At 42.6% G+C, this 19,244-nt stretch overlaps 1 protein-coding gene across 4 annotated transcripts in view; it reads left to right on the forward strand.

Moving 5' to 3' along the window:
- lsm14ab (LSM14A mRNA processing body assembly factor b) overlaps positions 1-7,006 on the forward strand; it is a 91,646-nt gene extending 84,640 nt beyond the window's left edge. For 2 of the 4 annotated variants that reach the window (XM_043706512.2, XM_043706514.2), the window contains 3 exons: positions 2,265-2,442; positions 3,075-3,306; positions 5,063-7,006. In XM_043706512.2, coding sequence (XP_043562447.1) covers positions 2,265-2,442; positions 3,075-3,306; positions 5,063-5,086 — 434 coding nt within the window. In that variant the 3' untranslated portion in view covers positions 5,087-7,006. Of the gene's footprint in view, positions 1-2,264; positions 2,443-3,059; positions 3,307-5,062 lie in introns of all 4 variants that reach the window. The other 2 variants (XM_043706511.2, XM_043706513.2) reach the window with 1 other exon arrangement.
- The last annotated feature ends 12,238 nt before the right edge of the window (positions 7,007-19,244 follow it).

The following is a 19,244-nucleotide window of genomic DNA, read 5'->3' on the forward strand; positions in this document are numbered from 1 at the left end:
CCTGCCTTCTGATTTTTGAGGGGTCCTATTCTCTCCCGAGTTACCCTTTTGTCCTTAATGTATTTGTAGAATCTCTTTGGATTCTCCTTAGCCCTTTTTGCCAAAGCTATCTAATGTCCCCTTTTTGCTTTCCTGATATCTCTGTCAAGTATACTCAACTTCCTTTACATTGTTCTAGGGAATCACTCGATTTCTGCTGACTGTACCTGTCATATGCTTCCTCCTTATTGTTGACCAAAACCTCAATTTCTATAGTCACCCAGCATTCCCTAAACTTTCCAGCCTTGCATTTCACCCTAACAGGAACATTCTAGACTATCATTGTCTCATTTTTGAAGGCTTACCATTTTCCAGCTGTCCTTTTATCTCCAAATATCCACCCCCAATCAACTTTTTAAAGTTCTTGGCTCATACCATCAAAATTGGTCTTCCTCCAATTTAGAAAATTAACTTTTAGATTCAGTATATCCTTTAGCATCACTATTTTAAAACAACAGAATTATGGTCACTGGCCCCAAAGTGCTCCCCCACTGACACCTCAGTCATCTGCCCTGCCTTATTTCCCAAGAGTATGTCAAGTTTTTTTACCTTACCTTGTAGGTATATCCATATACTGAATCAGAAATTTTCTTGTACACGCTTAACAAACTCCTCCTCATCCAAGCCCTTAACACCATGGCAATCCCAGTCTATATTTGGAAAGTTAAAATCCCCAACCATAACCACCCTTTTATTCTTACAGATAACTGAGATCTCCTTAGCAATTTGTTTCTCAATTTCCTGATGACTCTTGGTTTGCGGGGGGTCTATAATACAACCCAATAAGGTGATCATCCCTTTCTTATTTCTCAGTTCCACCCAAATAACTTCTCTGGGTGTATTCCCAGGAATATCTTCCCTAAATAGAGCCGTATTGTTATCCCTAATCAAAATCCCCAGTCCCCCTTCTCTCTTCTCCTCCTTTCAATCCTTCCTATCGCATCCATACACTGAAACATAAAATCTGCCAGCCCATCCCCGAGCCACGCCTCGGTAATTGCTATGATATCTCAATCCCACATTTCTAACCATGCCCTGAGTTCATCTGCCTTCCCTGTTAGCCTCACATTGAAATTAATGAAGTTTAATTTATCACACCTAATTTTTTCTCTACTTCGTTCCTACCTGCCTTGTCTGTTTGACTTACTCATTTACCCAACTATACCAGTCTCAGACTGATCTTCTTTGTCACTATCTCCCTGGGTCCCCTCCCTTCCCCCTACTAGTTTAATTCCTCCCAAGCAGTTCTAGCAAATCTCCTCGCCTGTATATTAGTCCCCTTCCAATTCAGGTGCAATCCGTCCTTCTTATCCAGGTCACTTCTACCAGAGAAGAGATTCCAATCATCCAAAAAAGTGAATCCTTCTCCCCTGCATCAGCTCCTCTGCCACGCATTCATCTGCTCTGTCCTCCTATTCCTACCCTCACCCAGTGGTTGTGGCACTGGGAATAATCCAGATATGACAACCCGTAAGGACCTACTTTGTAAATTCCTTCCTAACTTCCTACACTCTGTCCTCAGAATATTATACTTTTCTCTTCCTACGCCATTAGTTCCGATGTGTACAGCGATCTCCTGCTGGTCTCTCTCCTTTGAGAATATTCTGCACTTTCTCTGAGATATCCTTGATCCTGGCATGAGGGAGGCAATACACCATTCTGATGTCTCGCTGTTGGCCACAGAATCATCTGTCTATGCCTCTGACTAGAGAGTCCCCTATCACAATTGATTGCTTGGAACCTGAGTACCGCTCATTACATTAGAGCCAGTCTCAATACCAGAATCTTGCTTTTTGTGCTGCATTCCCCTAGGAGTCCATCACCCTCTACATTTTCCAAAACAGCATACTTGTTTGAGATGGAAATAGCCACAGGAGATTCCTGCACTAACTGCCTCCCTCTCCTACCTTTGCTGGAGGTCACTCATCTCCCCGACTGGCTCTTCAATTTATCTCCCTCCCTGCAACTGCCATCCATCAAACCCCTAGCTCCTGTAAAGTCTTTATTGCTTCTAACTGCCATTCCAACTGATCTACGTGGTCTGATAGGATTCGCAACTAAACACACTTCATGCAGGTATAATCATCAGTAACATGGAAACTCTCCCTAATGTTTAATAGTCACTTGAATTGTGTATCAATGGCTTTTTTAGAATTTAATTATCTACTTTGCATTTATGCTATTAATTGCTCAAGAAACTTTGAAGTCCTCTTGTTTCTTGTCAGATGATAAACAACCTGATAAAACAGAGAAGGCTGTAAATGGTGAAGATAAAGGTGACTCAGGGATTGAAACACAAAACAGTGAAGGAAATGCTGACGAAGATGATACTTCAGGACCGAAATGTTATTACGACAAAACCAAATCTTTTTTTGACAACATTTCCTGTGATAATGAAACCAGGTATTTATTATTGCCAAAAATGGCAACCGTACATTTGTGCCAACTTAGCATTCTGATTTTCACAGTTGCATTTCCCTCCTGTAAATTTGAAAATTGCAAATTCAATGCGAGTGATATTACTGTAGAGGATACTGGAGGGGAAAAAAATTGTCTTGACATGAGAGGGATTTACACTCTGCATCTGCAATGCTAAGGTTAATAATGCCCTTCCATTAGAATTATCCATCTGCTCAACTACAGCAGAGCACAGATGGTGTCTGCATTAATTTGCAGTCCAGGTAGTGTCTCTTTGTTGGAGTTGAGAAGCCTTTAGAGGAGAAATAGTTTGAGAAGATGGCTTACCATCAAATTTTCATGTGCAACCGGGCTGGACAATAAGGGCGAGCCTTTGCAATGATGCTAATACCATGAGAATTGAGTTTTTTAAACTCTGTCTTTTGTTCAAATGCAAAATAATCAAATCAAAGAATATGGTTCCATAATATGCAAAATACATTCAGGTACAGATGTGGTCTAATTAAGTGGTTCAACAGACTTGGACTGAATGCCCTTTTTCTGTCATCAGTATGTACTGTTGATTTACATTTGGTGTGTATGCACTATAATTCTCTCGTTAGCTATTTCTCTTCCAGAGATCGGAGACCCACTTGGGCTGAGGAGAGGCGGATAAATGCAGAAACATTTGGAATACCACTGCGTCCGACACGTGGCCGCGGGGGCTTCAGAGGACGAGGAGGTTATGGATATCGGGGAGCACGGGGCCGTGGAGGAAGAGGGAACTATGGGCCTCCCCGTGGTGGTTATCGTGGAGGATTCAGAGGAGGGCGTGGAGGAGGCAGAGAGTTCTCAGACTTTGAATACAGGGTAACCTGATCCTTTGAAATTGCACTTTTTAAAAAGAAAATCTAAACCACAGTTTGGAACAAGTAGATGTGTGCAAATTGGAGATGGTGTGGAAGTTTTGCTTGCTTTGCTGAACTCCTGACTTAGCTTTTACTATAAGTGGGAGAGTGGAGGAGTCCAAAACTAAGAGACAGAAATAATAAAACCAAAGGGAATTCAGAGCCAAACGTCTTTATCAGATGAAATTCTGGACAAATAGAACTAGTAAGTTGAGGAGAAGAGCATAGGTTCATTTAAGGGCAAGGTAGATCATTAGATTCAGGAGAATGGAAGGGGACGATAACGTTGGTAAGCTCATATGGACCATGGTACCAAGCATGAACCTAACAAGACTACAGTTAGATGTGAAAGGCAATTGTCTCTCGGTCTACATTGTCAATGTTTCCTTATGTGTAGTACTCGAATGAGAGGTCCTAGTTTAGGATAAGGGATAGCAGATTTAAAGCAGAGATGAGGAGACATTACTTCTCTCAACAGTACGTGAATCTGTGGAATTCACTACTCGAGTGTGGTGGGTGCTGGGACATGGAGTAAATTTAAGGAGGAGATAGAAAGATTTTTAATCAGTAAGATGTTGAAGCATTATGGAGAGTTGGCAGGAAAGTGGCATTGAGGGCAAGATGAAATCAGCTATGTTCCTATTAAATGGTAGATCAGGCTCAAGGAGCTAAATAGTCCACTCATTCTCATGGTCCAGCAAGCTCTCAGAATAAGGGCAATTAGGAAATGGTAACAAATGCTAGTGTTCCTGTCAGTGCCCATATGTCAAGAAGCATTCAATGCACATAGTTGGGATGTCATGTTGAGGTTGTACAGGACATTCTGGAATACTGTGTCCAGTTCTTGTCACCCTATTACAAGGATGATATTATTAAACTGGAGAGGGTTCAGAAGAGATTTACCCAGGATGTTGCCGGGTATGGAAGGTTTGAGTTAGAAAGATAAACTGGATAGGCTGGGACAGGTTTAACTGGAATTTAGGAGGTTGAGAGGGGTGACCTTATAGAAGTTTAGAAAATACTGAGGGGGTATAGATAGGGTCAGTTGTCGTGTCTTCCCCCTAGAATGTGGGATTTCAAGATGATTGGGCATATTTTTAGGATGAAAGGTGTGATATATGGGGGAAATGTTTTTTACAAAGAGTGCTTCGTGTGTGGAATGAACCTCCTGAGGTGGTAGCTGTTGGTACAATTATGTTTAAAAGACATTTCGATAGGCACATGAATAGGAAAGGTCTGGAGGGATCTCGGCCAAGACCAGGCAGGTGGAACCAGTTTAGTTTGGGATTATATTCAGCATGGACTGTTTGGACTGAAGGGTCTCCTTCTGTGCTGTGTGACTCTGACTGGCAATTGAAATTAAAATGAGAAACACTGGAAATTCTAAGCAACTCTGGCAGCAGCTGTGAAGAGACAGTTAAAATTTCAGATCTCATAAAAGATCACAGACCTGGAGATTAACGCTCTCTACTGATGCTGCTTGACCTTCTTCGATGTATATCATGGACGGTCCTGAAATTGTGAATGATACTATTGAAATGCAAGATTGTTTTCAGAAGCTTTCATTAGTTTGATTCATGTCTTAATTGTTTTGACTTTGCTTGATGGCACAGCACTATTTTAGTCAACAATAAAACCTAAAAGCTGCAAATGGGTAAGTCAGTTAAAATTTGTCTTAAGCCCCAACTTAAAGATGTGTTCATTTTTTCTCTTCACAGAAGGACAATAAAGTTGCTGCATAGTATGCAAGCTGGATTTCCCAGAAAAAGGACTTTAGATCTACGCAGTCCAGAGAATTTGTTTAGTTTCAAACTTATTTTTGACAGCAAAAGTGAAGAAATTAATTTGCTGTACACCTGTCACCAGCACTGGTATTTATGTGCTTGACATCAAAAGGGGGAACACGCAATATCTTGTTGTGCAGAAGGTTCGTCTTTACAATGTTGAGCATTAAATATTCGTCTTTGAAATAGCAGAAGGAAATTTCTAAATGTATAGATACGACTAGTATGTTGGAGCTTTCCAGTATTTTTGCATTGATAACGAGAGTGATTTCTTATTACTGAAAATGTTTGATAAAAATGCTGTCAGTTGCAAGAAATACTGTATGCAGCTGACCATCTACTGTGATTGCAGTCTGACTGATACTTTACAGGAAGCTACATTGAAAGCTATTCAGATTTATTTTTTCCATGGAATGATAAAACTTAGCTTTAATCTGCGTAGGACAAAACATAATACTTAATGCGCGCTGGACTCTTTTTATTGAGAAAAAAATGGGATCAGAACATCTTTCATGACAGAAGACCCCAGAGATGCCTCTCCTGAGTCACAAAACTTTCTGGTGTCTGTCAACTGTTCTTCATTGTTTTATGAAACAGAATTTTTTCATTTCGAACAAAACAAGTTAAATTTGTAGCCTTTTTAAATTGAGTAAATTTAGTTCTGAAATATACAAAGCAAAAAGGGATCCAAAGAGGAAGAATTTTTGAATTTATATAGCCATGTGAAACTAACTTTGAACTTCACCATTGATATGTAATATATAGTGTATAGTTCATACCTTCACAAGGTCTTACCCATAAAATAGAGCTTGATCATATGAAATTAATTTTTTTGTCACTGTCATTTTTCATTTTCCATCTGGTTCTTTGCTACACTTATCACAATAATAAAGTAACTATACACTAAATATTATTGAAAAACTAAGTAATGTCAGTGAGTTTGAGGATGTAATTCAGCCACTTAGGTCTTTGTTCTATTGTTTCATAATATCCAAGTTGCTTGATCTGAATTACACTCTTATTACTTGCTGTGGATCTGATCTATTTACTTGAAATAAATTATAGACTTTGGACAGGTTGGGGAGCAGGTTTGGGGGGAGGAGGGTTGCACATTTGGATATTTGGCTTGAACTGATAACCCCAGGTAAACACAGGAGAACTAACTCCAGGCCTGGCTTATGATGACAGTGCCCCTCCCTCTGAGTATAATGCTTTGGAATAGTGTTAGAAAGGTTTGTGTTTTGCAGAGAGTGGGGTGGAAGCAATATGATTTTTGAGGGTCTCGGATGTGAGGGAATACCCTTCTCTTTACGGGCTACAGAACTCCCATCAGAGAAAAGTCAGCTAAAACATAACCCATCTAAGACTGCACTATAACCATTTTAGATTTGGTGAGATACAACCTTGATCAAGTGTCATTGACATACCATCAGAACAACACTTGCAAAAAAACCGCAGCAAATTACATTTAGCAGCAGCTCATTGACACTTTTCCGATTCTGACAAGCCATTTTCTTTTAAAGGATTAGTTCCAAATACAGTTGTGGGATTTCAGTTGATGAAAACTACTTTGACCAGTGATTGCTTGGTAAAATGCTGTGAAAATCCAAGCAGAGGCAGCAGATTGGTGATTATACATGACAGTTGTCAATATCTTTACATTGGTTATGAGTCTCCCTTGCTGTGTTCTAAATTAAACAAAACGCTACATATGTTATGAAGATATAACATTTCAGCACTTTTTCTCCCACTTTGAATGTTAACCACGTGCTGCTGTTGACTTGAACTAGAGAATTACAGCACAGTATATTTTGTTTCCCCCACTGATTTAACATGAGTTTTTTTTGCAATAATGAGAAATAAAAGGTTGTCAGAAAATTCAGCTGCTTGGTGTTATATTTCAAGGGACTGAATCTCTGCAGGCAAAATCAAATGAAGGTTTCAGCAGCTTTGGATTTGAGTCACAGAGTCTGACAGCTGGAAACAGACCCTTTGGTTAAACCAGTCCACTCCGACCATGTTCCCAAACTAAATTAGTCTCACCTACCTGCACTTGGCCCATATCCCTCCAAACATTTCTATTCATAAATTCATCAAAATATTTTTTAAATGCTGTAACTGTGTACCTGCATCCACCACTTTCTCTGGCTGTTCATTCCACGTGAAGCAATTTCTGTGTAAAAACAAAAAGTTGCCCCTCGTCTCCTCTCACCTTAAAAATATGAACTCCCCTACCCTCGGGAGTAGAGCTTCGACATTCACCTTGTCTATGCCCCTCATGAATTAGGGTAAGGAATATATGAAGTATTGAATTCATCTGCAATGAAAGGCTCTGATTAGGGAGTGGCAATGAAAATGCATCTGGTTTGAGCATGATGTGCCCTGCCTCCAAATTCACACTGTTCAGTTATTCTCACTGGATTGAATCACTGAAGATGGTACTTGGGTGTGAGGTGGGCGAGAATTCCTGATTACCCACTCTGCTGGGTTTGACGTGCTCGTGCCTATCAGGTGAAGAGTTGAAACTTGCACACCACAGCATTTACATGTGTGATTAGACCAATGAACTGCGCCTGGTAGACAAGAAGAGGGTGCTCTGGTCATGGAAAATGATCACGTTTCTACAGTTCGTCTGGGAGACCTGCTAATATTATGTTGTTTTGATTCACGAAGTGAGGTTTGACATTGGTTGTCTGAGGTTTGTGATTAAAGAAATGTAATATTTGGCCCTATATTGTCCCCATTCCCCCCCTCTGATTTGTAAGTCTTGCCAAATATAAAGTACCAATATACATTACATATTTTTTTTCCCAAATGTGTAAAAACCAAATATGTATGTAGGTATACGTGCTGATAATAAATCAAATCAAACTAGTGCAGACAGCATTTGCTGATTTCCATGCCTTCGAAACCAGTAACACCAATCCAGTGTGAACACCTTTTGGGAGAATTAGATGATACAGTGAGTTGCACTTTTTCAAGGTTTGGGTACAAAACCAAATCCCAAGCTTATGACTGGAATAACAGACTGCTGTTTGGTAACACTGCATTTGAAAATGTAAGTTTAGGTGATACCTTCTAGTTCCTGGAGGTCATGTTCTCATTGCCCCAGTGGCAGTCTCAATTGAGATGCTGGATGTGAAAATGGATAAAGAGCATGTTGATATACAGGTGACCAATGTAAGACTAAAGATCACGTAGAGGGTGCACTTAGATAGCATTGAACTGAACGTTTAGGAATTCTCAGAATAATTGCTTGGTAGATCAAAACTTTTAAAATTTTGCTGAAGAATGACACAAAATCAATTTTGATATTCTTAAAATAGAAAATTCAATATTAAAATACGTTTTCATTTCATTGCATTTTCATTCAATTAAAACAAACTTCAGCTGGGACTCCCGTTGTAATTGTGTTGGACCTTGATCATTGACTTATTTTTGGAGTGTTTAATTTGGTTTTTCAGTTTTCTTTTGCTCGATCCCATTTCCCCTCTGCTTCCAAAGCTCAAATTACCTGTAGATACAATATTTTTAAATCTTATTTATGGTGGTGACAGAGTGATATAGTGATGCTCCTTGCTCCTAGCATTTTGACTTTGATTTCCTTAGGTTTCTAATTGTTCTTCATTCTGTTTCTCAGCTCTAAACAAGGAAGTAGGTCTGCAACATATTTAATCTGGGATCAAGTTTGGCATTATTTCAGGGTACATTTGGTTCATTATGTGCTTTCAATTAGATTGTAAAATGTGCTCACAAATGTAATGTCGACAGGCAGGAGGCCAGAAGAACACAGCCAGCGTCAGGAAGTAGAGAAGTCAATGTTTCGGGTATAACCCTTCTTCTGGACTGGAGTGAGTGTAGGGGCTGCTGCAGATAAAGGGGGTGGTGGGGACAGGAGGTGGTCAAGTGGGGATAGCCCCTTTACCCTCAGCCCTGAAGAAGGGTTACACCTTCCTCCCTCGATAAGGATTTCAGTGAGTCCCTCTCTCACTGCACACCCCAGGTCATCTCCTCTGCACAGAACATTCCTGAAGAAGGGCATATGCCCGAAACGTCGATTCTCCTGTTCCTTGGATGCTGCCTGACCTGCTGCGTTTTTCCAGCAACACATTTTCAGCTTACATCTGAAACGTCAACTTCCCCACTTCCTGATGCTGCCTGTCTTGCTGTGTTCTTCCGGCCTCCTACCTGTCTACTTTGGATTCCAGCATCTGCAGTTTTTTTGTCACATTTTTTGATTTTGTTGTGAGATTTTAAAAACTGGAAGCTTTTAACTAAATGCCCAAACAGTGATCACATCCTGTGATGATTCATTCATGAAAATTGGGTTTAAAATTTTTACCATATTAAGACTTTTGTAAATCACAGAATGGATTAATTTATTGTTGGATGGTGTCTACAACACACAGGTACAAGCATGAGAAATTAATTTTAAGAATACTCAGAATTTGGATGTGAAATTCTGGATAAGACAATAAGACATAGGAGTGGAAGTAAGGCCATTCGGTCCATCGAGTCCACTCTGCCATTTAATCATGGCTGATGGGCATTTCAACTCCACTTACCCGCATTCTCCCCGTAGCCCTTAATTCTTGGATATTTCTTCACTTTTAGAATTCTAAGAAGCTTTTTAATATTCACATTTGCTGTTTGGATTCAGATGCAAATATATTACCCTATTTCTTTTTCCTGATGTAATACTTTTGAGGTATTTTGTCTCTTGTCCAAATAAAATTTTAAGCATAACTTTAAAAGGCTTTTATAGTGCAAGAGGTTTTACTTGTACATTCATTGGCTAGAGTCTGTAGGATTAGCAATGTAGATTTTCATGCTTGAATTGGAAACTAAGCTAAAATGTACTTTAAACTAAACTGTGCAGCTCAGTATAAATCTGTTGTTGAGGGCAAATATCTGTCACTATTCAGTAATATATTTCATTGTCATTGGCAAGTGAATTCCATTGAAATATGTTATAACACTCATGGTTCAAGGAAAAATTGAACATGAGTCTCTCACATCCACCTCCCCAACCACCTATTCACAGTAGAAGCAAACAAATCCTAAATCACGTAAGTTTTAAAAACTAGCAAATAGGATTGAAGACAATTCAGCAGGGGGAGACTGATTAATGAAATGTCCTATGGAACATGACTCTGGGAGGTCTGGAGGGGTTGCTGGGAGACTGGCAGTTTCCTTCGATGCAAAGCGGAGCCACTATTGATGGAGGTGATCATCAATGCAAAATGATGGTCAATGAGTTTGCTTTAATATAGATTTTTTTTAAATTATTTTTGTTTTAACTTTATGGAAAAATGCATGTGGAGTTTGCATTGAAGGTGAACTATTAAGGATTGTTTGGGTGCAGGATCTACACTGAAATGTGTTAACTTTACAAGTTTTACTTTTGAGTTTCAATGAAGAAGCACCAGATCAGTGTAAAAATCCCATGCTTTCAAGTGTTTCCATGACAGAATAGCATTCAAATATGTGGAATGGAAAGTATGAAAGTAGTTACACATTGTCTAATTTTTACGGTGCTTTATTTTTCCTGGAATGGTCCCCACAAGCCTTACTGATCTCAAGATGGAAAATCAACCCACAATGTATATAAGAATCTGAGTGCTAAAAGCCTTCTCACATTGGTGCACGTTTGTGGGTTGAAGTTAGGATTGAGTAAATGAACCTCGTTCAAGTGGCAAGTAAAGTAGGGTTGAAATTGTGTTTTATTTTTAAAAACCGACTTGAATTTTTAAAATATCTGTATATTATAGCCATCTGTTCAATTCTTTTTGAAGTGCTATTGGACGCTGAGACGCTTAAGCACTACTAATGGAAAAAGACTACTATACCTGTGGCTGAATTTTATAATTCCTCCATTACCAATGCTTTGAGCTTCCTTTTTGATGACCTTTAGTCGTTATTTGTAACTAGACCAACATCTTTTGGGAGAAAAGTGGCAGAAGAGAGTTTCTCATTTGCTTGGCCATCAGTTTTTAGTAACTTCTATTCTTATTGAGTATTGAAGTTCCATCAGAGAAGACAAAGTGCACTTGAAGTTCTGAGTCAAATAGGGCTTCTGGCTACACTTCTATTGGACAGGTAGTGAATCATTTAACCAAACATTAACATGCTATTCTGTGCTCTCAGTGGCCCCTGGCAGGAAGATCCATTTGAGAAATAGAAACTAGATATTGGAATTTTTTTTGAGGAGACCAGGAAAAAGAAATTTTGATAGATTTGGAGGTGTTTGTAAATTTCATGCAGTGGTCAGAGGTACCAAACCAATTTTTTAAAAATTATGTATAAGTTCAAATCTAAGGCATGATCAAGTAGTAATATTTAATTTCATGTATTGTTCTGCCACAACAGAGGTTACAGTGTTGTGTTTTGGTAGCAAGGTTGCAAGTTCTTTTGTATGCACTTGCTTATGAAACATGAGTACTGTTTCAGATCCATCTCATTTGCCCTGCAACCACCCCACCTCCAAGCTCCGCTCCTGGCCAGGCCCAGCTGTGATAGAAATAAATCTTGGATTTTTCAGTTTTTTTTAGAAATGGAAATTAGTGAACAAGTTTTGACCGAAAAGCATTGATGAAAGCTCATAAGGATTTTTGATGAATTGTACCTGTGTATCTATGTATGTATTTCAAACATCTTATTAATAAAAAGAAACTGAACAATAAGTTGAATGTGTGGATTTTCTAGCAGAATTCCTTATCCAGAATGCTATATTGGAATGTCAATACTTTGGAAATATGATCACATTTCCTTTGGAGACTTGGAGATGTACAGCATGGAACCAGACCGTTTACTCCAACTTATCCTTGCCGACAAAATATCTGAAATAAATCTAGTCCTATTTGCTAGCATTTAGCCTATATCCCTATGCAGACACCTTTGAAACGTTGTAACCTCCACCACTTCTCTGGCAGCCCTAGTTTAGGGCTCCCCCACCTTGGGGAAAATACTTTGTCTATTTAACCTATCCATTTTCCTCGTGATTTTACAAACCTATATAAAGTCACCCCTCAGCCTCTGATGCTCCAGGAAAAACAGCCGCAGCCTATTCAGACTCTCCCTGTAGTTGAAACCTGCCGATTCTTGCACAATTCTTGTAAATCTTTTCTGAATCCTTTCAAGTTTCAAACATCCTAAGGCAGAGAGAACAGAATTGAATGCTGTCTTCTAATATTGGCCTCCCAACCCTTCTACTCAATGCATTGATGAAGAAAGACCAGCATAGCAAACATCTTCACTACCCAATCTACCTGTGACTCTACATTCAAGGAATTATCAACCTGAATTCCAAGACACTCCCCAGGATCTTACCATTAAGTGCTGCCCTGATTTGCCTTTCCAAATGCAGCACTTCACATTTATCTAAATTTCATCTGCGACTCCTTGGTCCATTTGTTTAAGATCCCATTGTACAATGAGGTAACCACCTTTGCTGTCTACTATAGTTCTTGATCTCATCGTAGAATCATGTAGCACAGAAAAGAGACTAGTTGAGCTTGTTACCTTACCCATAGCCTTGCAAGCATTTCTTTCCCAAAGTATTTATCAGATCCATTTTGAAAGTTGCAATGAATCTGGTACAACCACTTCCTTATTAGGCAGCACATTTGAGATCATAACTTGCAGCAAGTTGCTTTTGAACCCATCCCCATCTTTCTCCCAATTCCCTTACATCTGTTTTCATATTCTTAGGAGTGAGTTATAGAGCCTTACCATATTTTAGGTCATGAGGTTCTGAATGATTTTATTTGTTCAGCTAGTAATGTCAGCCTCCAAATTGGAACCTGATGCTAGTTTTCCTAATGAAGGAGTTGCTTCCTATTTTAGACATCAAAAAAAAGGCAGGCTTTATGCTACACCTCTTCATAATTCTTCACTGAACTGCTGTGTGTAGGTGAACACAACAGCTTTATTTGCTCATAGTAAGATTCCACAAATTACAAATGAGAGGAGTGACCAGAAACTCAACCTAACCTTAAAACCCCTTCAGCAACTTCAAAAGAATTACAAAATTAATAAAAATTTTCAATGAGCCAAGTCCTGTGCTCTGAGAACCAGTAGTCTTGGTGACTGTTTGACAAGGGCTCAGTAATGGATTGGAATGAGCATAGAACAGATGGTGCAGAAGAGGCCTTTGGCCCATTGAGTCTGCATTAAGAAAAAGCTAAATCTATATTAATACGACTTGCCAAATTTGGCACATGGCCTTTGTGATCTGCCTGTATTGCTTGCAAGACGAAGCTTTTCACTGTGCCTTGGTACACGTGACAATTCAATTCTACGACATTAAGCATTCATCCAAGTAAGTTTGAAGTTTCTCACCTTAACTACCATCCCAAGAGTAGTTGAGGGAAATCCCAAATGTTGAGAATTTAAGCAAATTGAATATTTCAAATGGAGACCCATTCTCAATGATCAACATTAATTTCCTGTGTTTATCTTTCAACACAAACAAAAATTAGGAACACAAGGTGGCCACTTGGCCCATTTGAAACTGATTGACCATACAATATGGTCATGACTGATAATCCACTTCAGTGCTCTTCCCATCTCCCTTTCCCCCCAAGAACTGCTCTTAGGATACATTCAATGTTTTGGGCTCAACCATTTTCTGTGGCAGAGACTTCCACAGGCTTATCACTCTGTGTAAAGAAATTTCTCCTCATCTTAATCCTAAATAGCCTTCCCATATCCTTCAACTGTGACCTCTGGTTCTGGACTTCACAATTATAGAGTCATAGTGATGTACAGCATGGAAACAAACTCTTTGGTCTAATTCATCCATGCTTATATCCTAAATCTAGTCCCATTTGCTAGCATTTGGCCCATATCTCACTAAACCTTTGCTTTTCATGTACCCATCCAAATGCCTTTTAAATGTTGTAATTGTACACCTTCCTCCACTTCCTCTGGCAGCTCAATCCAAACACACCACGCTCTGCATGAAAACATTGCCTCTTAGTTACCTTTCAAACGTTTGGATCCACCTTGCCAGCTATTGAGGATCCCTTGAGCTTTCAGGTTTTTGAGTTTAGATTAGAGTGGTGCTGGAAAAGCACAGCAGTTCAGGCAGCATCCGAGGAGCAGGAAAATCGACATTTTGGGCAAAAGCCCTTCATCAGGACGAGAGGCAGAAGGGTGGAGAGGGGGGCAGGGTTCCTCGGATGCTGCCTGAACTGCTGTGCTTTTCCAGCACCACTTTAATCTAGATGCTGGTTTCCAGCATCTGCAGTCATTGTTTTTACCTAGGTTTTTGAGTTTCCCAGGTGGGACCTGTTTAAGCCCTTACTGAAATCCAATGAGATTTGTCAGGTCTGACCTCCCTCAGACAAAGCATGGAGATGAATTATTAAGAATTTTCACCATATGATTCCCTACCACTGATCAGACTTGCTGGTCAGAAATTCTAATAGGATGGAACAGGATACAGGGAGGACATTCCCAATGGCAGGGATTCTAGAGCCATGGGTGTCAGGCTAAGGATACAGAGTAAGCCATTTAGGACTTTGAGCAGAGCTATATTCTGAGTGTAGTGAGCCTGGAAATCAGTTCCATTCCCTGTGCAGCATATACGATCTTCAATTGTCTTTATGAGTTGTGTCCTGCAGTGGTCACTTCTTAGGATGCCTGTGATGACTTGCGCTTCTTAGAGATGATCTTCAATCTGAATTGATATAGTCAAGATTTCTTGGGACCAGAATTGGTATGCGGCAGAGTTAAGCACAGCATGCATTTCACAGTAGTAATTACAGATAGAATATAGAACAGGAAGTAGCCCTTCATCTCACTGTGTCTGTGCTGACCATGATGCCATTCTAAACTAATCCTATCTGCCTGCACACTGTCTCTATTCCACTTTTCATTGCCTGTTCAGGTGTATCTAAATGTTTCTTAAATGTTGCAATCAGATCTGTTTCTACCACCTTCCCTGGCAGTGTATTCTGGGCACCTGCCTCTACTCTCGGCATAAAAGCTTGCCTTGCACATTTTTAAACTTTCCTTCCCCTTGCCTTAAAACTATGGTCCCTAGAATTTGATATTTCTTCCCTTAGCAAGAGACTTTGACAATGCATCCTATCCCATGCCTCTTATGTTATACACTATGTCCTTGACAAGTACGTACCTGTCAGGCAGGGAGGAAGTAGTTGCATGAGGGAACCATGGTTTACTAAAGACGGAGCTCTTGTCAAGACAAAGAAGGCTTATGTAAAGATGAGACATGGAGGCTCGGTTCGAATGCTTGAGTGTTACAAGTTAGCCAGGAAGGACCTTAAGAAAGAGCTAAGAAGAGCCAGGAGGGGACATGAGAAGTCATTGACAGATAGGATCAAGGAAAACCCTAAAGCTTTCTATAGGTATGTCATTCTGGGAAGCCAGGGAGGAGATTGTAGAGCCTTTGGCTTTGATCTTTATGTCGTCATTATCTACAGGAATAGTGCCAGAAGACTGGAGGATAGCAAATGTTGTTCCCATGTTAAACAAGGGGAGTAGAGATAACCCTGGTAATTATAGACCAATGAGTCTTACTTAGTTTGTGGGTAAAGTGTTGGAAAAGGTTGGAAGAGTTAGGATTTATAATCATCAGGAGAGGAATAAGTTGATTAGGGATAGTCTGCATGGTTTTGTGAAGGGTAGGTCATGCTTCAAACCTTATTGAGATAGTGATTAAACAGGTGGATGAAGGTAAAGCGGTTGATGTGCTATATCCCGCACCTCCGCCCTCAGACCCAACCCCTCCAACCGCAACAAGGACAGAACGCCCCTGGTGCTCACCTTCCACCCTACCAACCTTTGCATAAACCAAATCATCCACCGACATTTCCGCCACCTCCAAACAGACCCCACCACCAGGGATATATTTCCCTCCCCACCCCTCTCCGCCTTCCGCAAAGACCGTTCCCTCCGTGACTACCTGGTCAGGTCCACGCCCCCTACGACCCACCCTCCCATCCTGGCACTTTCCCCTGCCACCGCAGGAACTGTAAAACCTGCGCCCACACCTCCTCCCTCACCTCTATCCACGGCCCCAAAGGAGCTTTCCACATCCATCAAAGTTTTACCTGCACATCCACTAATATCATCTGTTGTATCCGTTGCTCCCGATGCGGTCTCCTCTACATTGGGGAGACTGGGCGCCTCCTAGCAGAGCGCTTTAGGGAACATCTCAGAGACACCCGCACCAATCAACCAAATCGCCCAGTGGCTCAACATTTCAACTCCCCCTCCCACTCTGCCGAGGATATGGAGGTGCTGGGCCTCCTCCACCGCCGCTCCCTCACCACCAGACGCCTGGAGGAAGAACGCCTCATCTTCCGCCTTGGAACACGTCAACCCCAGGGCATCAATGTGGATTTCAACAGTTTCCTCATTTCCCCTTCCCCCACCTCATCCTAGCTTCTAACCTCCAGCAACTCGATTCCCTGACCTGTCCGGACTTGTCCGACCTGCCCAGCTCCTTTTCCACCTATCCACTCCACCCTCTCCTCCCTGACCTATCACCTTCATCTCCTTCCCCACTGACCTATTGTACTCTATGCCACTCTCTCCCCACCCCCACCCTCCTCTAGCGTATCTCTCCACACTTCAGGCTCTCTGCCTTTATTCCTGATGAAGGGCTTTTGCCCGAAACGTCGATTTTGCCTGTCCTCGGATGCTGCCTGAATTGCTGTGCTCTTCCAGCACCACTGATCCAGAATCTGGTTTCCAGCATCTGCAGTCATTGTTTTTACCTCGTTGATTTTAATCCTACTGCGAATCCTCTTGCAAGGATGCCTGCCTTGAAGAAGTTTTCCTCCTCTCTCTACAAGAATCTCAGGGAGTCTCTCTCTCACTGCAACTCCCAGGTCATTTCCTCAGCCCTGAAGCTCTTCAACCATGTCCTGAAACAAACTCGCTATCACAGCCACATTTGCTTCCTCAGTGCCTGTCTCCGTAACCAACTCACCCCACACAGACTCCGGACCACCTTTAAACCAGCAGAGTTCGGACCCGAACAGGACAAACAGTACAGATTACAGATTCAAAAACACCAGCAACGGTTCTCCATCAAGATCCTCCGCTCCACGCTTGCAGCAATGCGCCGGTACCTAACCTCTCTACAGTCTGCCCTGCCTCAGCTGAGGGCCACACTCTCTCAGAATTGCAAAGGACCCACTCTGTACTACATCCTCAGGAGAATTCATACTCTCAACACACAGTTTTTCAATTCCATCTCAAACATCAAAAACTGTAAGTACAACAAACTTTTATCTATCCAGCTCCATAACCAGCGCTCCTCAAACATTCCAGAAGATTCCCCTGGCCTCGGAAACACCATTAGCCATGTTGCTGATGCAGCTACCACCCCCACGCTGATTGATGATGTCACTTCTGCCCCCATCATGGCCACTCCCACAGCCACTTCCGGCCCTCACATCATCGCCGATGCCACACCCTCAGTGACTTCCGCCACCCCTACTGCCGTGCCTGCCACCGCTTCCGCCCCCACCAGCGCCACTCACCTGCATTCTGCTGACACGCCCCCCGCAGACCCCACTGTCACTATCCCCACCCCCCAGAACCCCGAGGGGAACACTACCCCTGCTCATGACTCTACCCCCATTCCCCCCACCATCACACCCACTCCAGGTACTGGCTCCGACCCCACTCCCAGCTCTACACCCACACCAGCTCCCAGCCCTGCCGAGTTTTCACCATCCCCCCAGACCTCCCCCTCACTGAGGACGAACGATCAGTCCTCAGCAAAGGACTCACCTTCGTCCCCCTCCGTCCACGCATCAATGAATTTAATACACGCCGTGACATCAAACAATTCTTCCGTCGCCTCCGCCTCCGAGCTTACTTTCATAATCAGGACTCCCGCCCACCTTCCGAGGACCCCTTCGCCCACCTCCAACACACTGCATCCACCTGGACACCCCGCACTGGCCTATTACCTGCCCTCGACCTCTTCATTTCCAACTGCCGCCGGGACATTAACCGCCTCAACCTGTCGACCCCCTTCCCCCACTCCAACCTCTCACCCTCACAACGCGCAGCCCTCCAATCCCTCTGCTCCAATCCTGACCTCACCATCAAGCCAGCGGACAAAGGGGGCGCAGTGGTAGTCTGGCGCACTGACCTCTACATCGCTGAAGCCAAACGCCAACTCGAGGACACCTCTTCCTACCGCCCCCTTGACCATGACCCCACCCCCCATCACCAAACCATCATCTCCCAGACCATACAGAACCTCATCACCTCAGGAGATCTCCCACCCACAGCTTCCAACCTCATAGTCCGGGAACCCCGCACTGCCCGGTTCTACCTCCTTCCCAAGATCCACAAGCCTGACCACCCTGGCCGACCCATTGTCTCAGCATGCTCCTGCCCCACTGAACTCATCTCTACCTACCTCGACACTGTCCTATCCCCCCTAGTCCAGGAACTCCCCACATACGTTCGAGACACCACCCACGCCCTCCACCTCCTCCAAGACTTCCGTTTCCCCGGCCCCCAACGCCTCATCTTCACCATGGATATCCAATCCCTCTACACCTCCATCCGCCATGACCAGGGCCTCCAAGCCCTCCGTTTTTTCCTCTCCAGACGTTCCCAACAGTACCCCTCCACCGACACTCTCATTCGTTTGGCCGAACTGGTCCTCACCCTTAACAATTTCTCCTTTGAATCCTCCCACTTCCTCCAGACCAAAGGGGTAGCCATGGGCACACGTATGGGCCCCAGCTATGCCTGTCTCTTTGTTGGCTACGTAGAGCAGTTGATCTTCCGTAATTACACCGGCACCACTCCCCACTTCTTCCTCCGCTACATTGATGACTGCATTAGCGCCACCTCGTGCTCCCGCGAGGAGGTTGAGCAATTCATCAACTTCACCAACACATTCCACCCTGACCTTAAATTTACCTGGACCATCTCTGACACCTCCCTCCCCTTCCTGGACCTCTCCATCTCCATCAGTGACGACCGACTTGACACTGACATCTTCTACAAACCCACCGACTCCCACAGCTACCTGGATTACACCTCTTCCCACCCTACCTCTTGCAAAAATGCCATCCCGTATTCCCAATTCCTCCGCCTCCGCCGTATCTGCTCC

Source organism: Chiloscyllium plagiosum, unplaced genomic scaffold (genome assembly GCF_037043375.1).
Source record: "Chiloscyllium plagiosum isolate Xiang-an unplaced genomic scaffold, Cpla_swu_hap1 HiC_scaffold_17, whole genome shotgun sequence".
Classification (NCBI taxonomy): Eukaryota; Metazoa; Chordata; class Chondrichthyes; order Orectolobiformes; family Hemiscylliidae; genus Chiloscyllium; species Chiloscyllium plagiosum.